The sequence below is a fragment of the Haliotis cracherodii genome, unplaced genomic scaffold (assembly GCF_022045235.1).
Source record: "Haliotis cracherodii isolate W230 unplaced genomic scaffold, xgHalCrac1.p SCAF_2, whole genome shotgun sequence".
In the NCBI taxonomy this organism is placed as follows: Eukaryota; Metazoa; Mollusca; class Gastropoda; order Lepetellida; family Haliotidae; genus Haliotis; species Haliotis cracherodii.
In genome coordinates, this window is record NW_027266275.1 from 60,701,299 (window position 1) to 60,724,912 (window position 23,614).

The following is a 23,614-nucleotide window of genomic DNA, read 5'->3' on the forward strand; positions in this document are numbered from 1 at the left end:
TCTTTAAGATTTGCATGACAGGCGCTACAATCATGGCATGGAAAAAAAAATTCTAAGTAAATTACTACCGGTATTCTTAAATCCTTTTGATAACCATTTCATTGCCTGTCACAATAATTTGTATGATGTCTTTTAGCATGTATGATGTCTTGCAGCTTTATTTGCGCCAACTCTATCAAGGACATGTTGAACAAAGCTATCCAATGGCAGTGGGGTGTAAGTAGCCAAACTCCATTTCCGATTTGCACCAGGTTGGGGGATATGTCATCTCCTGATGACTGTTGTATTTTTATGTAGTTGGTGTACGAGACCAACCGACTGGCAAAAACATCCGAAATTAGAAAAAAAATATAATGAGATTTGGCCAAAAAACATAGAGCCAACTTTGTATTACAATAATGTAAAATTTAAAAAAAGGGTTTTTATCACTGCTGTTTGTAAGAAATGGTGAATGTTACACATTCAACCAAAAAAAAGAATTACTCAATTATCTTTCAGTATTACTTCACACTCATACCTCCATGATACTGTGACCTATGACCTTTGTTTTTTATTCATTAAAGTCATACTTATCTGGAAGTTGATTTATCTTTTTTGACCATTTTCATTGAATTTTAAGCCTATTTTTTTTAATCCACCCAATAAAAAGTAAAAGGCCTTATTGATACACCAGTACTACCAGTGTGTGTGAAGGTTTTGTAAGTAGGAGTATTTTATACAGGTGGGGGATTGAAGAGTCACCTACTCTAGAACAAAAACTTTTCTTTATACAAATACATCATAAGTTGATTTGAAATCAAATATGACAAAAGGTTAAGTGACATATCTGTGTATATTATTCTTAGATACATAATTAATCTGAACCACAGGTTCGTCAATAACACATGGCTATTTGTTGATACGAAAAGCCCATTTTTCTAATTCACTCACAGTGGGAAATACATTACAGATATGCTGACAGATAATTGTGTAATTAGCAATCTGACACGCGTAAACTGTTCAATGTGGGGCCAATCTCATTCCAGCTAGTGGGTAATTGCAGGTGCTTGATAAGTGTGCAGCTCCCCAGGGGATACCACCTGGAGTCATAGATTAATTACAGGAAGCACACATTAATACACACTTGCACTACATGGATGCAGTTAATTGAATGTCAATTTCTGCAATAAGGATGCCCCCATCATTCAAAATATTCATTTCAGCTCGTTCATTTCAGGATTTGTCGATCGATTCTCAAGGACCCTGCTTGTTGGTTTCTTAAATCAAGATGTTAATTTCATTTTTGTGCTGGTTATTATTTTATATTTTTCTTAATACGAAATTAATTTGACAATTCGACCATCAATTATAAAGGGTCTTGGATGGTTTGTAGATAATTGTGTCAATTGTGATGCTATTTTCTGATGGTTTTGGGATGTTCTTGAATCATGATAACAGCTTTTGATGTTGATGGATTCATGCGTGTTTATTTTTCAATACATTTGGTTTAAGCGATCCAATTACCATGGTAATAGCTTAAACAACTGCTGTTTCATCATTTCCACATCTTACGCTTTCTTATTTTCATATTTATTTTAAACTTTTTATGACCTTATATTCTAAGTGGATTAATTCAAACAATTCATGGCCCATAAAGAGGGCTGTTTTTTTATCATTTCCAGTTCTAAGGGGATTAATCGTCAATGAGATGTACTCCTAAAGTTTCGCGATGTAGCTCTTAATTCTAGCAGTTATTCATGACCAGACATTAGTAAGCCATATCCCTGCTCATAGCCCAAGGCTTTTTGCTCACATCTTGGGAGGTAGAAAACAAAGTTTGGAATACATTAGCCACTGCTTCATGCCCTCAGGGGCTATTTGTCAGCCATATTGTAGTCTCCTGTAGGGATAGCATTTCATGAAAGACCTGTCTTATAATGATCATGCTGGCGTCTTTTTCTCTGTTCATCAAATTCCGAACCAAGTCTAATTATTGTCTATTGCAATGAGGGACCATTAGACATGTCTTTGAGCAATATTAACAAAGGCATACATCAAAGGCTTGTCAATTTGACTGCTTTGTTTTTCATGATGTTAGTTCAACTTAGTTTACTGGACCTGATATTGCAATTCCCTGGGATGCTGTCTTAGTGCTGACAGCTGTGGAGAGATGAATCAGTCTCAAAGATATCTAAACAGTTTATGGAAAAAATATTTTCCAGTTTGCCTATCTGTGACTGAATGATGCTGTACCATAGCTTTCAGATCTGTAGAATAACTGATTTTCCCTTTCTGATATTTAAATAATTTTTATTATTTTGTATGGTAATACTTGGAAGTTGCCAGGGAAACATGTTGCCAGCCTGCAGTGGAATCAAGATGACATGAATTGGAAACCTGGTTTTGCATGGATCATGTAGCTTCTTGTAAAGTCCAGAGGTGAAGTTATGGCAATGAGAGGTCTTTAAAAACTTTTGTGTCTTCATAAGTGATGAGAATTTACCTCCGAATTCAGCAGATTTTGTTACGTCAAGGGTCACTTTTGTGATACATGAAAGGACAATATGCATAGATCAAAGTCCCACAGACCCCTGGCTAACTTTCACAGTTTACTTTTTTAAAAAACCTTTCTCATCACTGATTCTCGTTTTCCCAAGCCTTCCAGCCGATCAAAGATTTGATATGTCGGGAATTTTGATATGGGAAACATTAAAGTCAGTTTATTTAATCAGTACCTTACGCAAGACAAACAGTATTTATTGTATAACTTGAAAAAGGACAAGGTTAATGTTGGAAACACGGGGAAGCCATATGGTGTTTCTACAATATTAGGGGATGTATTGATGTAGTGTTTGTGAATCTGGTGAATCACTGTGTCTTGAATTCTTGTTTTATGGTGAAGGAATAAGTGAATGTTGTACAGTTAGGGCTGGGCGGGAGTGAAAATGATATGGTTCAGGGCCTGTGAGAGAGACTGTCATTGTGACATCAGACTTCAGTGTCTTCACAGCTGCAGGGTCCTGTTCCACAAAGCCATCTTAGTGCTAAGACCATTGTAAGTCTCATACGATTACGTTGACTTACGATAGCCCTAGCGCTGAGATTGCTCTGTGGAAAGAGCCCCGTGTCTGTAAGTTAGGTTGTATACCTATGTTATGTACCCGATTCATAAAAACAAGAGTTCTTCTTGTTTAGACCATGAGACAGTCTTGCTATTACAGCCTTGCTAAACTTACTGCAAAATATTGGGGCACCGGTGGCCCAGTCGTCTAAGGTGCCACGATGTGCTGTGCAGAGTTGCTTCCCTTTGGCACGCCAGAAACCTATGAATGTGGGTTCGAATCCCGGTTTACCCCAATTATGTTTCTAGGTTTGTCAGCACCATACCCATGCTCATGGGTTTCACCGAAGTGGTAAACGTTTGAGACCTGCATCATTTTGGGCTTTCCTCCCACATTATGCTGACACACCGTGATATAACTGGAATACTGTTAAAAGCGGCGTCAAACCCATCTCATTCACTACTGCAAAATATTCCCTGACAATGAACAACCACATGCAACAATTTGATATCAAACTGGCCTGTGGTTGCACATATGGTCACAAAATGGCTGAACCCAGCGAATGTGACAGTCAGCTTGACTTGTTCATACAAGGTGGAAGGGTATGCAAGGTCATACTTCAAGACACTTGTGAGGCTCCTTAAGTAGACACTGTGTCAGACCCTGAAGATTAGAGACAGACAGAATCAACTCCATAGATATGCAATATACTTCACAGTAATATCACAGGCTTAGAGCTTCCTGATTTGTTTTGAAACCATTTTCTGTTGAGTATCATTCTGTGCTGTATGTCGTCACATTGAAGTAAATTTTCATGTATGTTTTTATTTAGGAATTGTTTCAACGTTTTATAAGTTAAAGGTAGATTTTTGTATTGATATAACAGTAGTTTGCAAAATACCTTGCTGTGAGTATTCATCAGGGAATTACCAAAGTCACAAGTTAACAGTTTCTGTTAAGATCCAGGTCAGAATAGGTCTTCAGCAACCCATGCTTGTCATAAAAGGTAACAATGCTTGTCGAAAGAGGTGACTAACAGGATCGGTTGGTCAGGCTTGTTAACATGGTAGATGCATGTCATTGTATCCTAATTACGTGGGTCGATGCTCCTGTTTTCAATTACTGGATTGTCTGGTCCAGACTCAGACCGCCATCACATAGCTGAAGTATACATCACAACAAACAAAACACCCGTCAAAAGTGCACAAAAAGTTGCTTATGAGTGAGTAGGTGTCATGACTTCAAGCATTATAATACCCATCGTCATTGTCATGTCTATCATATCATTAATTTACCTTTCCTGTTTATAAATAAAAATTACTCCCAAATGTACCCTGCCTAATGAGGGTATGTACAATAAATTCTTGATTCTTGAATCTTGATGGCCTGAAAAAACATTTTATTTGTAACACTGTCAAACAGTACAACGTATTGAAAAGACATTGAACTTTTAGGGATAACAACAATTATGTCTCCAACGAAGATTATTGTAATCCACCCCAGAAAACTCATAAGAGCATATTGACTGAATGTGAACCTCTCCCACCCTCCACTGCTGTACGACAGTTTCCCTCCCAAAATCTACTCTCACGCGTGTGTACAGCAAGGCTTCATTGTATGCCACTCTGTCCCCCATCATTAACATATCTCCCTCATGTTACCATCATTAAGCATGTTAAATCCGACCCATGAGAAAATATGCTTATCTAATAGTTTTTGTGTGTTTGCAAAACAAAAATGGCATGGAGGAATGTGTTTACCCTTGAAAGATGTTAGCTTTTAACCTGCCGACATGGGGTGACCCTTGTGTAATTAGGCTGTCTACGATTTACTTTAATACAGGCTAATATGTATGTAAAAGTTTGGGAGTAATGTGTCATGCTTTGCTCGACGCCAGTGGCAGCCAGTCAAGCGAGTCAGACCCCTTACAGATATATGTGGAACTGCCAATTAGCCCTGAGTATTTATTCAGTTATTTTTGTTGAGAGACTGAAGCAGGAATAGGCTTGCGGTGATTACACGGATTAAGTACGTTTGCTTTGTGGACGGTGCATAAACCCACCGATGGCTTTCGACAGGTTACATAAAAGCAGACAATGGGCTGTATTGCGATGATTAATATTTTGCAATATCTCCCGCGCCATGGCTAGATGACTTCGTCTATCAGTCCGCCAGTAGGGAGAACTAGCTTCACAAACTAACTTTGACTTCAGCGGTTTTTGTTTGTGGACAGACTGGCACCGCTGTAAGTGCCTGACTCGATATGAGTAATCAACAGCCAATCAGGTGACTTGTACACACTACATAAGTAGTCATCAACCAATCAGGCTGCTTGTACACACTACATAAGTAGTCATCAACCAATGCAGGGCGTGACAGGGATCAAAGCATGATGTGCCGGCAGCAGTGGTTAAGGACAGCCATTTACATCTTATTGTTTAACGACGCCTGGTAGTCTGGGTAGGGTACCATGCTGGCCGACAGGAATTCATGTAGTAGCATTATTTACTTCCCATTAAACAACATATTATAATAGCTGTGCTTGTTGTTATGGGCAACAGCAGCAACAAAATATTAGAACAAAGAGCAGTTGACTGTTTTCATATGCAAATTGTGTTATGCAGAGACAGACATATATTCTGTATCAGGGACAAATCAAATTTCAGTCTGTTACTCAAGACTTGTCTGTGCAAAGTTAGCTTTGATTTCATGAACATGTAACAAGTGGTTAGGATGGAATTTCAGAATGATGTCAGTTTTAGATAGTGAACAAGAGTGTTTTGTTGGGAGGGAGAATTTATTATGATCCTTGTTTTTTAAATGGGCTTAAGTATAATATATGGATCTGTTTCTTTTTCAGAAATTGTTGTAGTTTTAATTTCTCAATTTTTCTTGAATTGTTAATTGTGTTCATGTTTGACTATTGTATTGTGTAAATATGTATGTTTGGCGTCCATCAGCCCTGTTCCACAAAGCGATCTTAGTGCTTAGACGATCGTAACTCCAATACTAAAACGGCTCTTAGCAATACGACTGACCTAGCTCCCATACTCTTATACTCATAGACTTATGATGTAATAGTAGCACTAAAAATGCTTTGTAGAACAGGGCCCTGGTCTTCGGGACTCTCATAGGATTCAGGTTCAGTGGTATGTGCAGTGGTTAAAGTATCTGCTTGTCATGCATAGGAATTCAATTTGGTGTCCCCTGCTATGATATTGCATTTATATTGCTAAAACCTTTTTAAACCTGTTATTCAGTTTCCATGGGGCATGTGTGTCCCAGTGGTCTAAGGTCCCATGAAACAGACCTGGAACCCATTCCACAAAGCTGTCTTAGTGCTAAGTTGGTCGTAACTCCCATACTTTATCATAGGCTTTTGATCAACGTAGCGCTAGGATTGCTTTGAGGAACGGAGCCCTGCACAGAGATGTGTCCCAGTGGTCTAAGGTCCTATGAAACAGACCTTGATTACGATCCTCGTTCTCACCCACTCTCATGCATCACTTCAGACTTTCCTCCTTCATACCTTGCTGTAAAAGGTGACTTACGGGATCGGGTGGTCAGGCTCGCTGACTTGGTTGCTGCATGTCATTGTATCCCAATTACGTGGATTGTCTGGTCCAGACTCGATTATTTACAGACCACCATCATATGGCTTGAATATTGCTGAGAGCGGCATTAAACAACAAACAAACAAACAAACTCCCACATACACTGACATGCCGTGAAATAACTGAAGTACTGGTAGATGTGGCATTACACTCCAATGCATTCACTCACAGGCTCTGCAATTAGAGCATTTTTTCAGACTTTCTACCAAAACAGATGGACTTGAGTGGAGGAACAACTTCATTGAATCTTTTGAAAACACAACACGACACAGATTAAAACAATAACATTTACTGTGGCCTCTTGCAGCACGCATTCTTTCAAGAATGACATAGACATTAACAGATGGCATCACATAAACCTCAGTGTCAACAACAGACACTCAGACCAGGAAATTAGGGAGCTAACTAACTAACATGTCTTCATCTTGCTTGAGCAAAAGATGTACAGCAAACTTGGGATGTTGGCACATTACCTTTTAGCTTGGTCCCATAAATTATACAATACCCAAACGCTGCTCGGATTCAAACATTCACATAATTGTAATGTTTGCTAGGTTAATTATGCCAAGAAAAATGTTCTGTGTAAAAGTTTAAAAAGCTATTTATGGTTTTGAAAATTTTATTTACAATTTCTTAAAGCCGAATGGCACAAAGATGTGAATTCATTAAATTACCACCTTGGCTGGAGAATAAAGAACATAGCAAAGATGTGAAACAGACATCCAGAATTGCTGACAAGTCATTTCACTAGTATGTACAGTCTGTTTCAGCGTACTATCCCACACTTTTGGAATAATTGTCAACACATTTGTATCTACAACATTGCAAAGTTTACTAGTCTGACCGAACTATTACTACACTGGAATTAAGGATAGTGGTTTAGGTCACAGACTCTGTATATATTATGAGTAGAGAAGTGGTAAAATAAGATTATGGTGAACTGTGCTACCGAGCAATAAGCTTGTGACAGTGACGGAAGTTTTGGGTGATGAATATGTTGGTAAGTCATGCCAAGCTTGTATTATGACAGTATCAGTTTTTGCTGTGAAAGGCGATAAAACCTCATAAATGTCATGTATATTGCCGTTGACATGGGCGATGTAGACATCCTGGCAACCCGGATTACAGTTCCTGGTGGCGTGACAAGTGACAGGGATAACTCACAAGATGACGTAAAATGGCGGAAAAGATATTTTAAAAATTCAGTCCTTCTGAGTACTTTATGTCTCTGGAATAAATAAATCCCTCAAATCTTGACACAAACAACATGTAGTGTATTTCTATCACGAATTTTGAGGCGCACTTTTCATCCCGTCCCAGGTCTTGCACTTGAAATATGTTCTCTGGGCCGATAGACGAAATTATCCCCATGATGCCCTAAGGTATGAGAGTTGAGACTGCTGACCAACCTTACCACCAGGGCATGGCAGTTCTGTCAAATATATATTTACATCCTGAACAAACTAAGCCTTTCTTCTGTAGATGATGGAACTGTACCAGTCAGTGTTGTAGAACACGGTTCTGATGTAACTTCCCCAATCCTCCAAATATGGCTACCTTCCTTGAATTTCTCGACCTCTATCTTGCTAACTTACACTTTGGTGCTGTCGTAAGTCTATGTTAAGGTGTGAGAGTTACGATCACCTTAAAGCTAAGATCGCTTTGAACAACGGCACCCTGTTTCAGTGTCTCCTCTCCTACCTTCTATTTCTGTTGTTGCCATTTTTATGTTTGTTATGCACATTTTATTGTACCAAATGCCGTGTTTTAGATATCAAAGAGAGTTTTGGGGTCCTTTGATATTTTATTTGAGGAATCCCCGAAACTTTTAGTAATGACCAGGATCCCCTGACTTTTCAGGCTTAATTTCAAAAGCTATTACTTCATGAATTTCTTCCCTTAGAATGTTGTTATCCAAAATCACACATCACCAATTTCTATCCTGCCATGATGTTTAGTTATTATCCCTCAAATGTCTCATACCTCCATCATTCTGTCCTGAAACTTCCCAACCTTTGTCTCCTTCTACAATGTGAATCAACCATTCAACCCTCCTCTACACAATTCATGTGCCTTCCTGGAATCACCCTACCCTATGTCATTGAGGAGCAGGGGGAAAGGCCTGCCCGTAAGTCTGTACAAGGTTACAGTCTGTCTCTGAGGCCAGAGAACTAGCAGTAGCAGAGGCAGGTATAGATGACGTCTGCCTGCCGGAACGCCTCTGAAACTGCACGCCAGTAAAGTCATCCTTTGCCTCAGGAATGTCCTTGAAAGCGTGATACTTGATGGCAGTGTTGACCAGATCCTGCACGCAGGGGAAGTTTTTGAAAGCACTGTTCTTCTGCAGATGATAGAGCACCCGTCTGTTGAGTAGTGGGTACCTAATGTTGGACAAGATGTCCTCAATCTGGCATTTGGAGTGAAGATTGTTCTTCTTCATCCAGTCAGTTGCTGCTGTGAGGATAAGGTTCTCCTCGGAATTGCACTCATCACTTTTGATTAAATCTCGAACTATTTCCCAACTGCATTGTATCCATCTCTCCGAGCGTGCAAGCTCTTTGAACCTCGAACACAGAATGCTGTAGGATATATTATGAATCTCCTCAGAGCTAGTGTTATTTTCACATAAATCACAGACTGTTTCAACAGCAAACCCTGCACGAGTACTTTCACCGTTTGCCCCAACACCATTCTGTAATAGTTGATGTATGTAGCTCTCGCAGTGCGAGGACAATGAACGCACTGCATACTTCTCGGCCAACTTGTACAGCGGGATGACGTAATCGCGATGCAGCCAGACCGCACCACTGTAGATGAAGTACAAGAATCTACTGAAGACCAGACAACACTCTTGAGGTTCTTGGATAAACAACACAGGCTTCTGACCCTCAACAATTGCCATGTTGTTCAACAGTGTTGCAAGAACATCACTCTTCATACCCAAGATCATCTTGTGAGCATGGAATATGAACTGACTGTTGTTCACGTTGAGCACCACATCACTAAGTGTCTCATTGTCAAACAAGGACTCGAACGACTGTGCCGTCTTGACTTTCTTGCTTCCATCACTGAGGGAGGCCTCATCCTCCGCCTCCCCCGTGGGGGGCTTGGAAGGATCAGGGTACTGTGTGGGCGTGGACAAGGGCGGGGCACTGAATCGCTTCATCCTTCTGCCACCGCCACATTTTACAGCCGTGGCTAGTAGCGCCAGACTACCTCTGTCGGGGCACTGCTCTCATTGGAGAAGGGTCACCTGGACCTGCAATGTAGAGAAGAACCATATACTATACATGTCAGTAACAAAGTAAACCAGACAAATAATTCAGAATTATTTAGAATCATATTGGTATGTGTGGCATAACAGTTGCTGAATATAGAACGAGGAGGTTATTTTTGACAGTGTGCGTCAATATGAAAGATCCTTTTCCAAGTTCAACATCGATCATGTCAAAATACTACATTTCAAAACAATTTCCCAAATCCTTTTCATCATATTTCTATCAAGAAAGGAATGGAAGTAACTTTCTCACCCACTTTGTGACAATTTCCAGATAGATTGTGAATTACAAGCTGGAAGATATCTTTTGGTCTAGTAGCGAGCAGAAAGCTCGACCTCTGCTCACATGTAAGTGCTTTCTTGAATAAGAGCCTAAAACTGACATTCAAGATGTAGTCAGGTCTTTAACTTTGTCACACTGGCCTAAAAAGAGGAGTTGTCTGTCAGCAAATTTATGTTAGTGTGATTGATGAGGATATGTAGTGTTTTACGTGTCAGCGGATGAACGCTATATACACCTGACATTGACAAGTGTTGATATGTCAATCAATGTCATATTTCAAACGACATCGTGTATGTATCTCAGTACGGATCACCAACATTTGGAAATGTTGCATACTTTTCATGTCAGTGTAACAATGAAATATCTGTATTAGCAAAATTGTTTTTAACTAAACGAAAAGATTGAATTTTGTGTGAATAGATGCTTGTTTATTTGGAAATGAACACCTGTCAGTTTTCAGTTGGTACAATGAAACTTGTTTGCTTACATGAGTGAGCTACTTAACATGCTAAGGTTTAAATACACTTATCTTAACCTCAAGTGACGTTTAAAAAGCTGAAACAAGTCCTGAATAAAAGCACAAAACGTTCAGATGTTGAAATAAGCATGCATGTATTTGCAAGACTAAGCGGGTATTTACATATCCCTCCCAAAATCGCCAGCCTACTTGAGCTAGACTGTCTCTTTCATTTCCAACATCCACTCCCTAAACTCAACAAATACAGCCAGGGACAGTATACAAAGGCAGCTAAGAGGTTAACGTTTTTACATGATGCTCTAATTTACTGCTATTCATGTCTCACAAAACTACTTTCATGATCTAGCTGGGATGAAATTAGGAAGGGATTAGAGGTTGTAAAATGCACCTTTAGTCACAGATCCTGTCATTTTAACTTGAAAGTCTGTCAGACTGTCCTCATATCAGTGGCACCTTCACTCGAACCAGTGTGGACACAGTGCAGACCTTTTCTACGCACTTTCTGCTTATTTACTCCCTATGTCACAAGTACTGTACACCCACAACATTCTGTACCCTATACCTACCCCATCCCCACTTTTTCCCCACAGCTCAATTCCCACTTCTATAAAAACTTTCTCTTTCCATCTGGGGGCGCCGCGCTTCGCTGTGCAGAGTTGCGTCCCTCGGGCACGCCAGAAACCTATGATTGTGGGTTCGAATCCCGGTTCGCCCCAATTATGTTTCTAGGTTTGTCAGCACCATACCCGTGCTCGTGGGTTTCACCGAAGTGGTAAACGTCTGAGACCTGCATCACTTCGGGCTTTCCTCCCACATTAAGCTGACACGCCGTGATATAACTGGAATAATGTTAAAAGCGGCGTTAAACCCAACTCACTCACTCACTCCTCTTTCCATCTCAGTCTGTTCATTACCTCCACCACAGCTACCCTATTCCTACTCAACAACACAACCCATCTTGTCAACCCTGTCTCTGCCCACCCCACCCGTTCCTCACCACTCCTTACCTCCTCCATAAGACTTTCTCCTACCACCTCAACCTGTTCATTTGCACCCCACATCTCCCCCAATCCCAACTACATCCATCCCCACAAAATCACCATCTCCACCTCCACCCATTCCCACTACTCGATACCCACATCTAACAAATCATTTTCTGACTGCTGCATCCTCTCCATTCCCTCCACCACAGCTCCCCCCATTGCCCCCCACACCTGTGACGATCCGGGGTAGAATAGGTCTTCAGCAACCCATACTTGCTGTAAAAGGCGACTATGCTTGTCGTAAGAGACGACTAACAGGATCGGGTGGTCAGACTTGCTGACTTAGTTGATGCATGTCATCGTATCCCAATTTCGTGGATCGATGCTCATGAAGTCAATCACTGGATTGTCTGGTCCAGACTCGATTATTACTAGACCGCCTTCATATAGCTTGAATATTGCTGAGTGCTGCGTTAAGCAACAAACAAACAAACAACAAAAACACCCATGGAAACATATAGAGTCACACCTTCCTGTACACCCCAAAGATTGTCTTTCCTGTGGACACCGATGCCAGCTGAGCAGCTTCATTTCCATGCCCCTACCTTCTGAGGAAACCCAGCCAACCCTTAATACCTGGCTGAGCTGAACCCATATCATCCTCAGTCCTCCTTCAAGCACCTGCGTTTAGCCCTGGCAATGAGACCGAGATTATCAGGTACAGATAGGCAGGGTTATAGTTCCCACCTTGTCCGACCCAGCTTATCGTCAACATCTTAATAACATCATCATTACACAGCTAATGGACAAATATTTGTCTAGAAATGAGAAACACGCTGGCTGCTGTGATACCAAATCTACGTCCAGATAGCTGCTTTCATCCACTTCAACTGCACTTAGATCATTCTTGCTGGACATGGCGACTCTATGCCTTTACAATTGGCATATTTTGACATCAGAAACTTTGGTGAAGATAACGTCTAGATTTACAGTCAGCATGTCAAAATCAGCTCTCCAGGTCATTAATCATAAGACTTTAGATTGAGATGTATTGATCAGTTTGATGTGAGGTGTCAGTCTACTGCTTCAGCCAAACCTGTAAATAAGGGAGTTTGTTAAAGGGTCATAGCTGGGTCTTCCATTTCACACTGCTAATCTTGTTCTTACAAGGCTCAGTCCTTTAGTGACATCACATGTACCTGATTTATTAACATTCCTTAATGCTTCTGCGCTCAGTTAAATCTAATCCTACCATCAGATTTTCCGTTTTCCCAATGCAGTAAAATATATTTTTACACTTGAATATAATCAAGAGCATGAGTGGACTATGATAATATGATTTACTGGCTTTTGACTCGCTGCTTACAGTTATAGTCAATGCTGGAGGACTATCGCTGCATTCCCGAATAAATAACAGTCAGTTGGAGAGCAGACAGCAGTCATTCAGCGTGAAATTGAAGCAGCAATGGTTTATGAATCTGTGATTTGGAGCCAAAAGGTCTTTATGTTCGCACCATGATCAAAGTCATCACTTGGAGCACTTGTAATAGAGTCTGGTACAGACAGGCTCACAACAGTTAGACAGCAGTTTGTCAGTTGCTTCAGAGTCGAGCTAGCAGTTTGTCGCCTCAATTGACTCGCAGTATTCAGTAATGGATCGTCAATCTTACTAACTACAGCTTTTCCAGGCTGCAGCATAAACACTGGCTTTTGGAAACTGCCAAGACTAAATAATCACACTCCCATGCTGTGACAGAGGGAAGCTTTGTGGTCCAAGTACCTGATTGTACCATATGTATCAGATATGTTTGGATTAGGGGCTTCCTAGGGTCCTAGAGAATTGCCTCTATAGTACTTGTATCAAGGGACACTTAAATCTGTTAACTTTTGACATTATGGAATCAAGAACTCCTCTACTTTCATGCTAAATTTCAAATGCTGTAGCACCCTAATGATACTCTTCATGTTATTTTTCAATAATTCATTTTCTAGATGAATTCTTATTTTGTGATATGTGTATTTAAAAAAATATCAACAAAATCAGAGTAAAAATTCCTGCTATATTTCTTTGTATTTATTCTGTGATATGTGTGTCTCTAGCAGCAGAGACAATCTGTTATAATCTGAGTTCATACCTAACTATGAAAGAGGTTTCTTCAGTATATCAATAGACGTACATTTTCATTTGTGGATATTTGAAGAAAGATGTAGAACCCACAAAAAGATATCCGAAACGAGGTGTTTGACATCGGTATTTCTCATTAGGCATAATATGAATCATGAAAAATGATAAGAAATATTTCCTGCCTTACTTAAAGATCCTTTTATAAGTATCCACAGCAGGTTTCAAGTGTTATCATTGAGCTTTTTTAGATAAATGAAAACTATGCTCATAAACCCTTTTTTTATCAGGAGGGAAAGCTGGGTGATAGCCGTATTAGACAGGTTTTATCAAGCTAACTCCAGAGAGCAAAAATCAGTTCACAAAGGTCCTTAAATTGTTATTTATGATGTTGATAATGACAAAAGTTTTACAACATCCGCACTAGCCTTTCAACTCACTCTCTTCAGGCCTCTATAATCCCTGCTCCCATGAACCCATCTGTGAATAACACGATCCTCCTGAACAAATCCATCTCAGATAGGCCGTTTAACTCCATCAAAGTGAAATTACTCCCTGTGTCGAATACTGTGCAGTGCCTACATTTCATTAATCACGAACCTGTTCTCCTCTGGAATAATCCTCCCACCAGCATGTAAATATGTAAGTATCCAACGTCAGCTGAGCTAGTCATAGAAGAGTGGAGGATAAACATATCTCTGTTCAGCCAATCAGAAACAGCCTCACATATTCCCGTTTCTTTTGCCAGTGGGAAAAAATCTACTTCACAATGATACAGCTTGTTAGCCTGTGTCAATCTGCAGTGCTGACATTTGATAACTAATAGAATAATCCTCCCTGCGTTTGCGCAACTGTTTCGGTTTTCGACAAGGTTAATCAGTTCGGAGGAAATGGACATATCTAGCTGAAATCCTCAACACCTATAGTTTTATGATCTGAATTGCCATGCACTTGCCAAAATGAGAATATTTAGCATGTTGAAGTGCTTTCCGTGACATATTATACAAGTACATAGTCGTAAAGAAAAGGGCACATGCACGGAGGAGATAAGGGAGATAATCATCTGTTACTCAACGCAAAGTAACAGGTAGTTGTGGTTTTAAAAAACCTGGAGGATGGGTTTGATCATGACCAGGTTTTCTCATTAGCGGTGAGTATTTGGGGCAATTGCCATACCAGGAGTGGAAAGGCAATTAATGCAGAAAGTAATCTGCAGTTTATTATCTCAAATGCTTTCCGTGACTGTCATTACAGCTGAGATTTTACAATGTGAATGACTGGTCATGCACAGCGGCCATTGTTTATGATGGTCACTGAGTTGACTGATCCACACATTGCGATTAGTTTTAAGGATTTTTCTGTAATTTTATTGCCAGTAGTATTTATTGCATGGCGATAAGTATACAGTCAAACCTACGTTCTTGTTCTAAACCTCAGAGCTGAAAGGAACAGGATTCATGGGATAGAAACAGCCAGTGGAAAGCAAACCAAAGCCCCTAAAAGCATTCCAAGCTCAATGAATCATATCCATGAAGTACAAACACCATCTACGATGAATGTAACCAAAAACACAAGGGCATCTCCGTGCAGGTATCTAAATCACTGCAGAATTCAGCCCTACAACGCAACCACCATTCCATCCATGCAAACAAGAACAAGAAGAGCCCGATTCCTCACATCTTTCTGAGAGGTTATGAGAACATATTATTGTTTTGTGGACATTCCAGAGTAGCTTGTGCTGATTGCTCAGAGAAGTAAGTGCTCCTCTGTCACCAAATGAAAGCAGCTGAGTTGTGCTACATCAAAGCGTTCTGGTGCAGCAGCACGAGCTCCCAGTGTAATGTCATTATGTTGCAGGACTTTGTCACAGCTATTAGCTTTCTTCCACACCTTCTGGGGCACGGGTGGCCCAGTCGTCTAAGGCGCCGCGATTCGCTGTGCAGAGTTGCGTCCCTTGGGCACGCCAGAAACCTATGATTGTGGGTTCGAATCCCGGTTCGCCCCGATTATGTTTCTAGGTTTGTCAGCACCATACCCGTGCTCGTGGGTTTCACCGAAGTGGTAAACGTCTGAAACCTGCATCACTTCGGGCTTTCCTCCCACATTAAGCTGACACGCCGCGATATAACTGGAATACTGTTAAAAGCGGCGTTAAACCAAACTCACTCACTCACTCACTCCACACCTTCTTCTGTTGTAATGGTGTGTTATGTAAGAGCATCTTTGTGTCAGGGAAAACCTGTCTGCAGCAGTTTTTGAAGCAGTAGTGGTAATAACTGTAGGGGGGATACTGGGTAGTAAGTTTTGGGGAGGTTTTGTAGCAGTCATGTTGGTAGAATCTCGTCACCTTTTAACAAACTGTCTGTTTTCTTTAGGGTAAACATAGTATGAAAACTGATATTAGGAGAAGAACTTATGAAAGGTAAAATATGTGTATGTTTTTATGACACTTTCACACATATATCATTAAAACCTTTTTGTTGGAAAATCAAATGGTATTTGTGATGTTCTGATTGGAATGGATTTAGGTTGACTTTTTACCAACCACAAGGTAAAACAATGGTGTCATTTCTTTCAAGTGTCATCTTAGAGGATGACTTTTCAGTTGTACAATGACAGGGTTGCTGGGAGTCATCTATTTATTGCTGCCAGAGACCCATACAGATGCTTTGTGTGAGGCTTGTCTTTGGTGAGAAGAAGGTGCTAAAAGCTGAGTAGATCCCACTCACTCAGTTATAGTATCGTATGAGTGTTTTCATTTATAGGCTGACACCTAGAACTCCCCTCCGTAATGCCATTCTGTATTACATGACAGACCACCAATCAGGCCACAATCGTAAAAACTATGCCGCAATCTCATAACCGAGAAACATGCACCGCAGTAATCTATATTCCATTATCCTTCATACTTACGAATCAGCCGACCTACCATCTACACCACTGCCTCCTCCAGGAACCAAAAGAATGCCCGAGCTATTTTGGAACAAACCTGTCTTTATGTTAATCTCCAAATCCAGCAGCCATTAGGAGAGAAAAGCAACAAACATCATCCCGTACAATAAGCTTACACAAACACCAACATGCCTGGAACATATACCTACAGGTGATCTCATTATCTTCAGGAGTTGGCCCAGTCGGCAGTGTAGTGATCATGCACTGTGTTCAGATTAGCCAAGGGAGAGGCTCCAGGGTAAAGGAGGCCTTGGCCATTCATGTACCTATACTCCTAACATGATTGCTTATGGCGATCTGGTGTGGAAGATTCTTGACCTTTAACTGTGATCCTATTATCCTCCAGCTGTTAGGGTTTGACTCCGGGCTTAATGTAAGCACTGGAGAATGGTTAGGTTTGGGTGAATTGCATGTATTCTGCATCACAATACTCATCAAAGGCATCACAAATGGAAGGGAACATCTCACAATTTCAGCCTGTCATATGTTTATGTTTAATTGCCTCAGAGAGTAAAAACTTGAAATGGTCCTCAGACGTGTGTGGGTATGAATAGAATGCACTGAAGTTGAACTTGTTAAGTCATATCAAGTTTTTGTGCGTGGCTATTAACAACTGGCAGACTGCATGAGGGTTGAGCTCTTTGACTCGCTTCAAACTATCAAATGTTTTGTACAATAGCATCAAAGCTAGATGAGGAGAAGATGGGGGTGATTTGTGGTTTAACTGGACAGTTCCTGGATACAAAAGGACAAAAGTTACACACTGATGTCTATTATTGACCCCTCCAATGTATGTTAATTAAATACATTACACCTAGATTTGGTGTCATTAAATTTGGATTTATTTGCACCTTGACACAAGATATCAATAGCAAACCAACCAGAAAGAGGAATGTTCCAAAATAGTTGCTATCTGTGTCATTTATTTTTCCCAAATTGCATTGCCTGCAGTCAAATTACCATCAAGCCAGAAAATAAGTACTTTTTGTGGGTTATCTTCCCAAATCTACCAAGTGAACTCATCTTCCCCCAGGCTACACCGACCTGATCTACTATCCTCTATGGTAGAGTTTCAAACGCAATTTCAGAACATTGGCCATTTTGTTTCCCCATTGAATACAGTAACTACCAGCACCATGCTTGTAACCTGCAGCTATGTGGGTAATGGTGACACTTTCATTGCTTTGTCCTCCAGAATTACCTTGAGTTATTGTTACTTTGTTACATATGTGATGTTAATAGTACATTTATCCTCGATGTAGTTGATGAACTGTATATTCCAACTATTACTTAAGCCTGTCAAGTGTGTTATTAAAATAAAGTACACAGAGACATTTATGCTGCTCAAATGAAGTTAAAGAACACCTGATTCTCTCATATTACTACAGGTAATCTGTTATGGCAACACATATTATATATAGTATGGGGTGTTATTTGGCATATTTTGAGAGAGAGAGAGATTTTGAGAGAGAGAGAGAGATTTTGAGAGAGAGAGAGAGAGCGAGAGAGTTTTTGAAAGTCAGTTCTAGGAATAATGTAATGTTATAAAATAAAAAAATGTGTTTCCTTGTTCAGTAACTTGTTGCAGTAATATTTTTCAGCTTGTGTTTTTTAAAGACAATGAACTGGTCAGTACTGTATGGAAGGTTAATAATACAGTTAAAAACACTATAAAACTTCCATGTCAAAATAAAAAATCAAATAAAGTGCATAGTGGATTCACCTTACATTATATCAACAATAATGTTTTGATCAAGGTACGTTTACCCCCAGAACCAGTTGAACAGTCATCACATTGTAGATCATGCAGACAATTAATTCTCAACAGGATTGTTCCCTATCTACTTACAACCACTGTCCCCACGTCTTTAGTCATCCATTATGAAATGTCCACCATGAACACATGCAATTCCCGAATACATCCACTGACTGAGCCGAGCTCCCTCCCTCCCTCCAGCACACAGCTCTGTGTATTGACATCCGCCTGGCCTGCACATCAGTCAAGCTCCAAGCCAGCAGGCTTGATGGCGACATCCTACTGCTAGCATGATAGTAGTTATTAGCGTGTGACAATACTCAGCTATAGTGTGTGTACATAGCTATCTGTGCTTGTCTCTTGTTTGAGTTACATGGTCTAATTACTGATAAAACTATGTACATTTCACTCAATCACTCCCTACAAAGGATAGTTATTGTTGTATATTTCATATTGACCATTATTATGACTAGTGGAGGCATCTATTTTTTTTCTGAATTTAATTTTTGAGTTAAAGGTTTTTGCTTGATCAAAACCAGAGCATGTTGTGTTAGTTTTGGTCTGTGGGGACGTATTGGAGCAGTTTCTTGATATTTGAAACTTGACATTTATTTAAGTATAAAACATCAATCTTTACATTTGTCTAAGCAGCAAGTAATTTGTTTGTCCATGCATTGATTTCAATTCTTTTTGGATAAAGTTTCAATTTCATGTTTACTGATCTGAAAAGCTAATCTATTTAAATTTTATGGAGTTAAAAAAATTAACATGAATTTAAATTACTAACCTTTCAGAGGAAAATTGTAATTTGTTTTGTTCCTCTGAATTTTATGACCTGATTTTGAGAATTGAAACTAAACATTATGTTCTGTAATTTATGAACATATTGATTTATATGATTGATAACTTTAATGATAAATGAATCTCTTCATTAGGTTTGAATTTTGAATGATCTGTTATAGATTTTCAGAATTTCTCAAGCAGAGACCTTAAATAGCTGTCACATTAATCATTAAATTATTCGAAATCTAAATATTTTTCGTTTGAGTCACATCCTCCACTGCAGTGACTCTTGTAGCTGTTTTGTTTGATATCATAAAATATGGATTGGACAGCTATCGGACATTCTTGCATAAGATCAGTGGGGTTGTCAATGTAATCCGATCGGATCTGAAATGGCATTATATCCAGACCAAGTAAAGTCCCCCTACTTTACTCGAGAGTCCTGTAAGAGCATTCTGATGTTATATAATCCTGAATCATGTAACTGTCATTGGTAATAATGCATAACTGCTGGTGTCTTTGACAGTGGTAAAAAATATTTCCCCTCTCATCGATGGCATGTTTTTTGAGATGATGTGCTTGAAGATAATGCTGTCTGTGACTTGTCTTGTCTATTTCACCAATTAGCAATTGACAGCACCTGCTTCCTAGCTGCCTCAGAGGCAACCCATGAAACTACAGCCCCACATCTCAACATACACAGCAGCTGTAGCAGACAGGGAGCTTTTACTGTCTTTAAATATCTAGAATATCAGTTTGCTGCTCAGTGCTGAGTGAAGTTGTGGCAATCGAACTGTTTTGTAGCAACGAAGGGTAGTTTTATGTTTGTGTTTGCTAGGATTGTTGAAGGTGTATGGAATAGATGGACCTATGCTGTTAACTGCGCTTTACTTTTTTAAGTTATTGAATACCTATTCAACCTAATAAATTCATCACCCTTGCCGGTGATCATCATCACAACTATGTGTGTAGATACTTTCTGATAAAAAGACTTCATTCTTGTCGCCCAGTACTTTTCCCAGAGCTGAAGGCTCAGTCACAGAAAATATGGCAATGCATATCATGTTGCCATCTGTGCCAACAACTTTTGAATCAACTTGTTCAAACTGTCTTTGGCATCATTTTCAGCGGATTTTAGTGTAAATATATATGGACTATTATTAGTTGAGCATGCAAGACATTTTACTAGACTGTGGCTAAAGTTGAATATAAAATGTCAATGCCAGAGAATAACCATCCTCGATTATTTGATGAAATTGAGTTCATTGGGCACAAAAGGCAGAACAGCAATGGAAATCAGAGAAATGTCTGGTGTTGTACATTGTTCATCCTCAATCCACCCAGTCAACTAAAGTAGTCAACCAGATGACAACCATGTTAACCAGCTGACAATCCACCCAATCAACTAAAGTAGTCAACCAGGTGACAACCATGTTAACTAGCTGACAATCTACCCAATCAACTAAAGTAGTCAACCAGATGACAACCATGTTAACTAGCTGACAATCCACCCAATCAACTAAAGTAGTCAACAAGATGACAACCATGTTAACTAGTTTACAATTCACCATATCAACTAAGGTACTCAACCAGATGACAACCATGTTAACTAGTTGACAATCCACCCAATCAACTAAAGTAGTCAACCAGATGACAACCATGTTAACTAGCTGACCATCCACCCAATCAACTAATGTAGTCAACCAGTTGACAACCATGTTAACTAGCTGACAATCCACCCAATCAACTAAAGTAGATGACAACCATGTTAACCAGCTGACAATCCACCCAATCAACTAAAGTAGATGACAACCATGTTAACCAGCTGACAATCCACCCAATCAACTAAAGTAGTCAACCAGATGACAACCATGTTAACCAGCTGACAATCCACCCAATCAGCTGACCATCTTCTTGATCAGCTTACAGTTCTCCAAACCGACTGACAGTCCAGACATCCATCTGACAATACACTCTTCATAGTGCCATCTCAGGTCGACAGGTTACAAACTTATATCTTATCCTGCCTGAACAAATCATCACAGATTCCAAGCATGTCCCAGTAATGTCTTGGTAATGGCTGTCTAATATCCAATATTGTCAGGTAATTGTGCGTCACTGACAGCTTCCTGACCACACAGTGGACGCTGATCTGATTTACTGACCAATTTCCTCAGCTGACCACTGCAGTGCCTCTGACCCCTCGAAAGAGTCCCTGGTCGTGGGCATCAGGTGGTCCTCCTCTCCCACAGCATCAGATGGACCATTCACCACCATAACCGCATTGCAGATTTCAGAGAAGGAGCCTGATTTCATTTCATCATTGAATTAGTCACTTCTTATAATCCTTAATATGTTTACTGATAGGTTCTTGGGTCATTGTGATAATGATTTATTCTACATAAATAGTAAATAATTAAAATAAGATTTGCAAAAGAGTTTTTGATGGTTTTATCCCAAAACATAATAGTTGACTCTTCGACCACAATGTTTGAGTCATAAAGAAAAGTTTGTGTTAATGCATTTCATTCTTTTGAATGCATAAATACCTGCATGCATTTGTATGTGCTGCACTCAATGTCAGACCCCAATAGCCTTTGTCTTTACCAGTTCATGAAAGAGACATTTTGTTTGTTTGAAAGGGAAATCTATTACATTTTCAGTTTCGTAAAGTACTCAGTTTTTTAATTACAATCGGTCAATTTCGAAGGCAAATAAAATTGGATCAGAGCCTGACAGTATGCAAATAGCCACAGGTCAAGCAGCGCAACCATCACAGTGTTTGAAGGTCAGGAACTATCTTGAGGCAAATTGACGCAACAATTGAATTTTCCGCCAACAGAGCATACACGGGGAGGTAAAAAAGTCAATTGAGGAATAAGGAGACAGAACAGACTGAAATTGACTTTTAATAGTCGTCATCTGCCTGGGCTGCAGATCAGCTCCCCATATAAACATGCACATGAAATCATCTTTAAAGAGATGATAGTAAACGCAAAACAAACAGGAGACAGCGATTGGCTCCCTTATCCAGGTTTTTTTTGTGACTGCTTGAAAAGAAAGAAATAGATTTTCTTGGTTCAATTAATTCCTGCTTTTATGGTTGTTTAATCAAGAAATTTATCACCAACATGCTAAGAATAGTTTAGTTTATATCATCTGGCTTTGTTATCTGTGGATAGGAAAATAGTATATCACGAAGTATGTTCCTGGTAGACTTGTTGTAATTGTTTATGGGAGGTTATTGACTAAGACTGATGTGCTGTCAGACCTGAACAAAAGAATGTTAGTTATGCTGGAAAAAAATACCATGCTGTCTCGATGTAGATGTTATCAAACTATGAAGTTCAGTAGTGTCTACCCCTTGTGTTTGGCATAATTAGGGTGCTGGGTGCATTTGAAATTGGATCGTTGTGGACACTTATGAAGTAGGAGGATGGGAAGTTACACCTTTGTAATAACACTGATAACAGATGTATCTCAGGTTCTGTGTGAGGTGGCCAGAAAAAAACAGTGGTCAAAAGTGTGAGCACTGATTTATGAGGCCATTAAGGCATATTGACAGACCAACAGTCTGGTCAGGGTATATTGTTATTGAGAATGACTTCTGGGACAAACCAAGCCAAATAATACCATGAGTTTCAAACTTTGTTCTTCTAAAACTGCAACCTTTTCATTAAACTAACATATTGTTGCTGAAGTTTTTTTTAGACAATACAGGGCGGTCGGGTAGCCTAGTGGTTAAAGCGTTCGCTCGTCACGCCAAAGACCCGGGTTCGATTCCCGACAATGGTACAATGTCTGAAACCCATTTCTGGTTTTCCCACCGGAATATTGCTGGAATATTGCTAAAAGCGGTGTAAAACCATACTCATTCACTCACTTTAACAATACATTTCTCATTTCTACATTTTTTTCGGTAATGCTGATTACATAAGTCTATAGCTAGTTAGAATTGTCTATCTTATAATCTAGATCCAGGTTTGATTAGTTGAAAGCACCTACTTTACAGTGATGGTAGTAACAGGACTACCTTTTTATATATACTACTCAAAATAAGTTAAGGACCACCTGATTCTTTCATGTTAATATACGTATTCTGTCACACCATGACTCAGTGGTCCATGACAGTTTACTATAGTAATATGAAAGAATGGTCCTTATCTTCTTTTGAGTAGTATATTAAAAGTTCTATTTATTTACAATAACGTATTTATAAGAATATTGAGGTAGCTATGTATATTTTTATCACATCATCAACACATGATTTTATATATCTCTGGTAGATTTGACAACATTTCAAGATGGTTTGTAGACATGAAGTG

At 39.6% G+C, this 23,614-nt stretch overlaps 2 protein-coding genes across 11 annotated transcripts in view; one reads left to right on the forward strand and one right to left on the reverse strand.

Moving 5' to 3' along the window:
• LOC139468311 (uncharacterized) overlaps nt 1-23,614 on the forward strand; it is a 165,853-nt gene that overhangs the window by 72,275 nt on the left and 69,964 nt on the right. The gene's annotated exons all lie outside the window — the stretch shown is intronic.
• LOC139468309 (BTB/POZ domain-containing protein 17-like) overlaps nt 6,929-23,614 on the reverse strand; it is a 31,511-nt gene continuing 14,825 nt past the window's right edge. For 3 of the 7 annotated variants that reach the window (XM_071250196.1, XM_071250197.1, XM_071250190.1), the window contains exon 2: nt 6,929-9,914. In XM_071250196.1, coding sequence (XP_071106297.1) covers nt 8,754-9,821 — 1,068 coding nt within the window. In that variant the 5' untranslated portion in view covers nt 9,822-9,914 and the 3' untranslated portion in view covers nt 6,929-8,753. Of the gene's footprint in view, nt 9,915-14,238; nt 14,510-16,711; nt 16,725-18,599; nt 18,703-23,614 lie in introns of those variants that run through there. The other 4 variants (XM_071250192.1, XM_071250194.1, XM_071250191.1 and 1 more) reach the window with 4 other exon arrangements.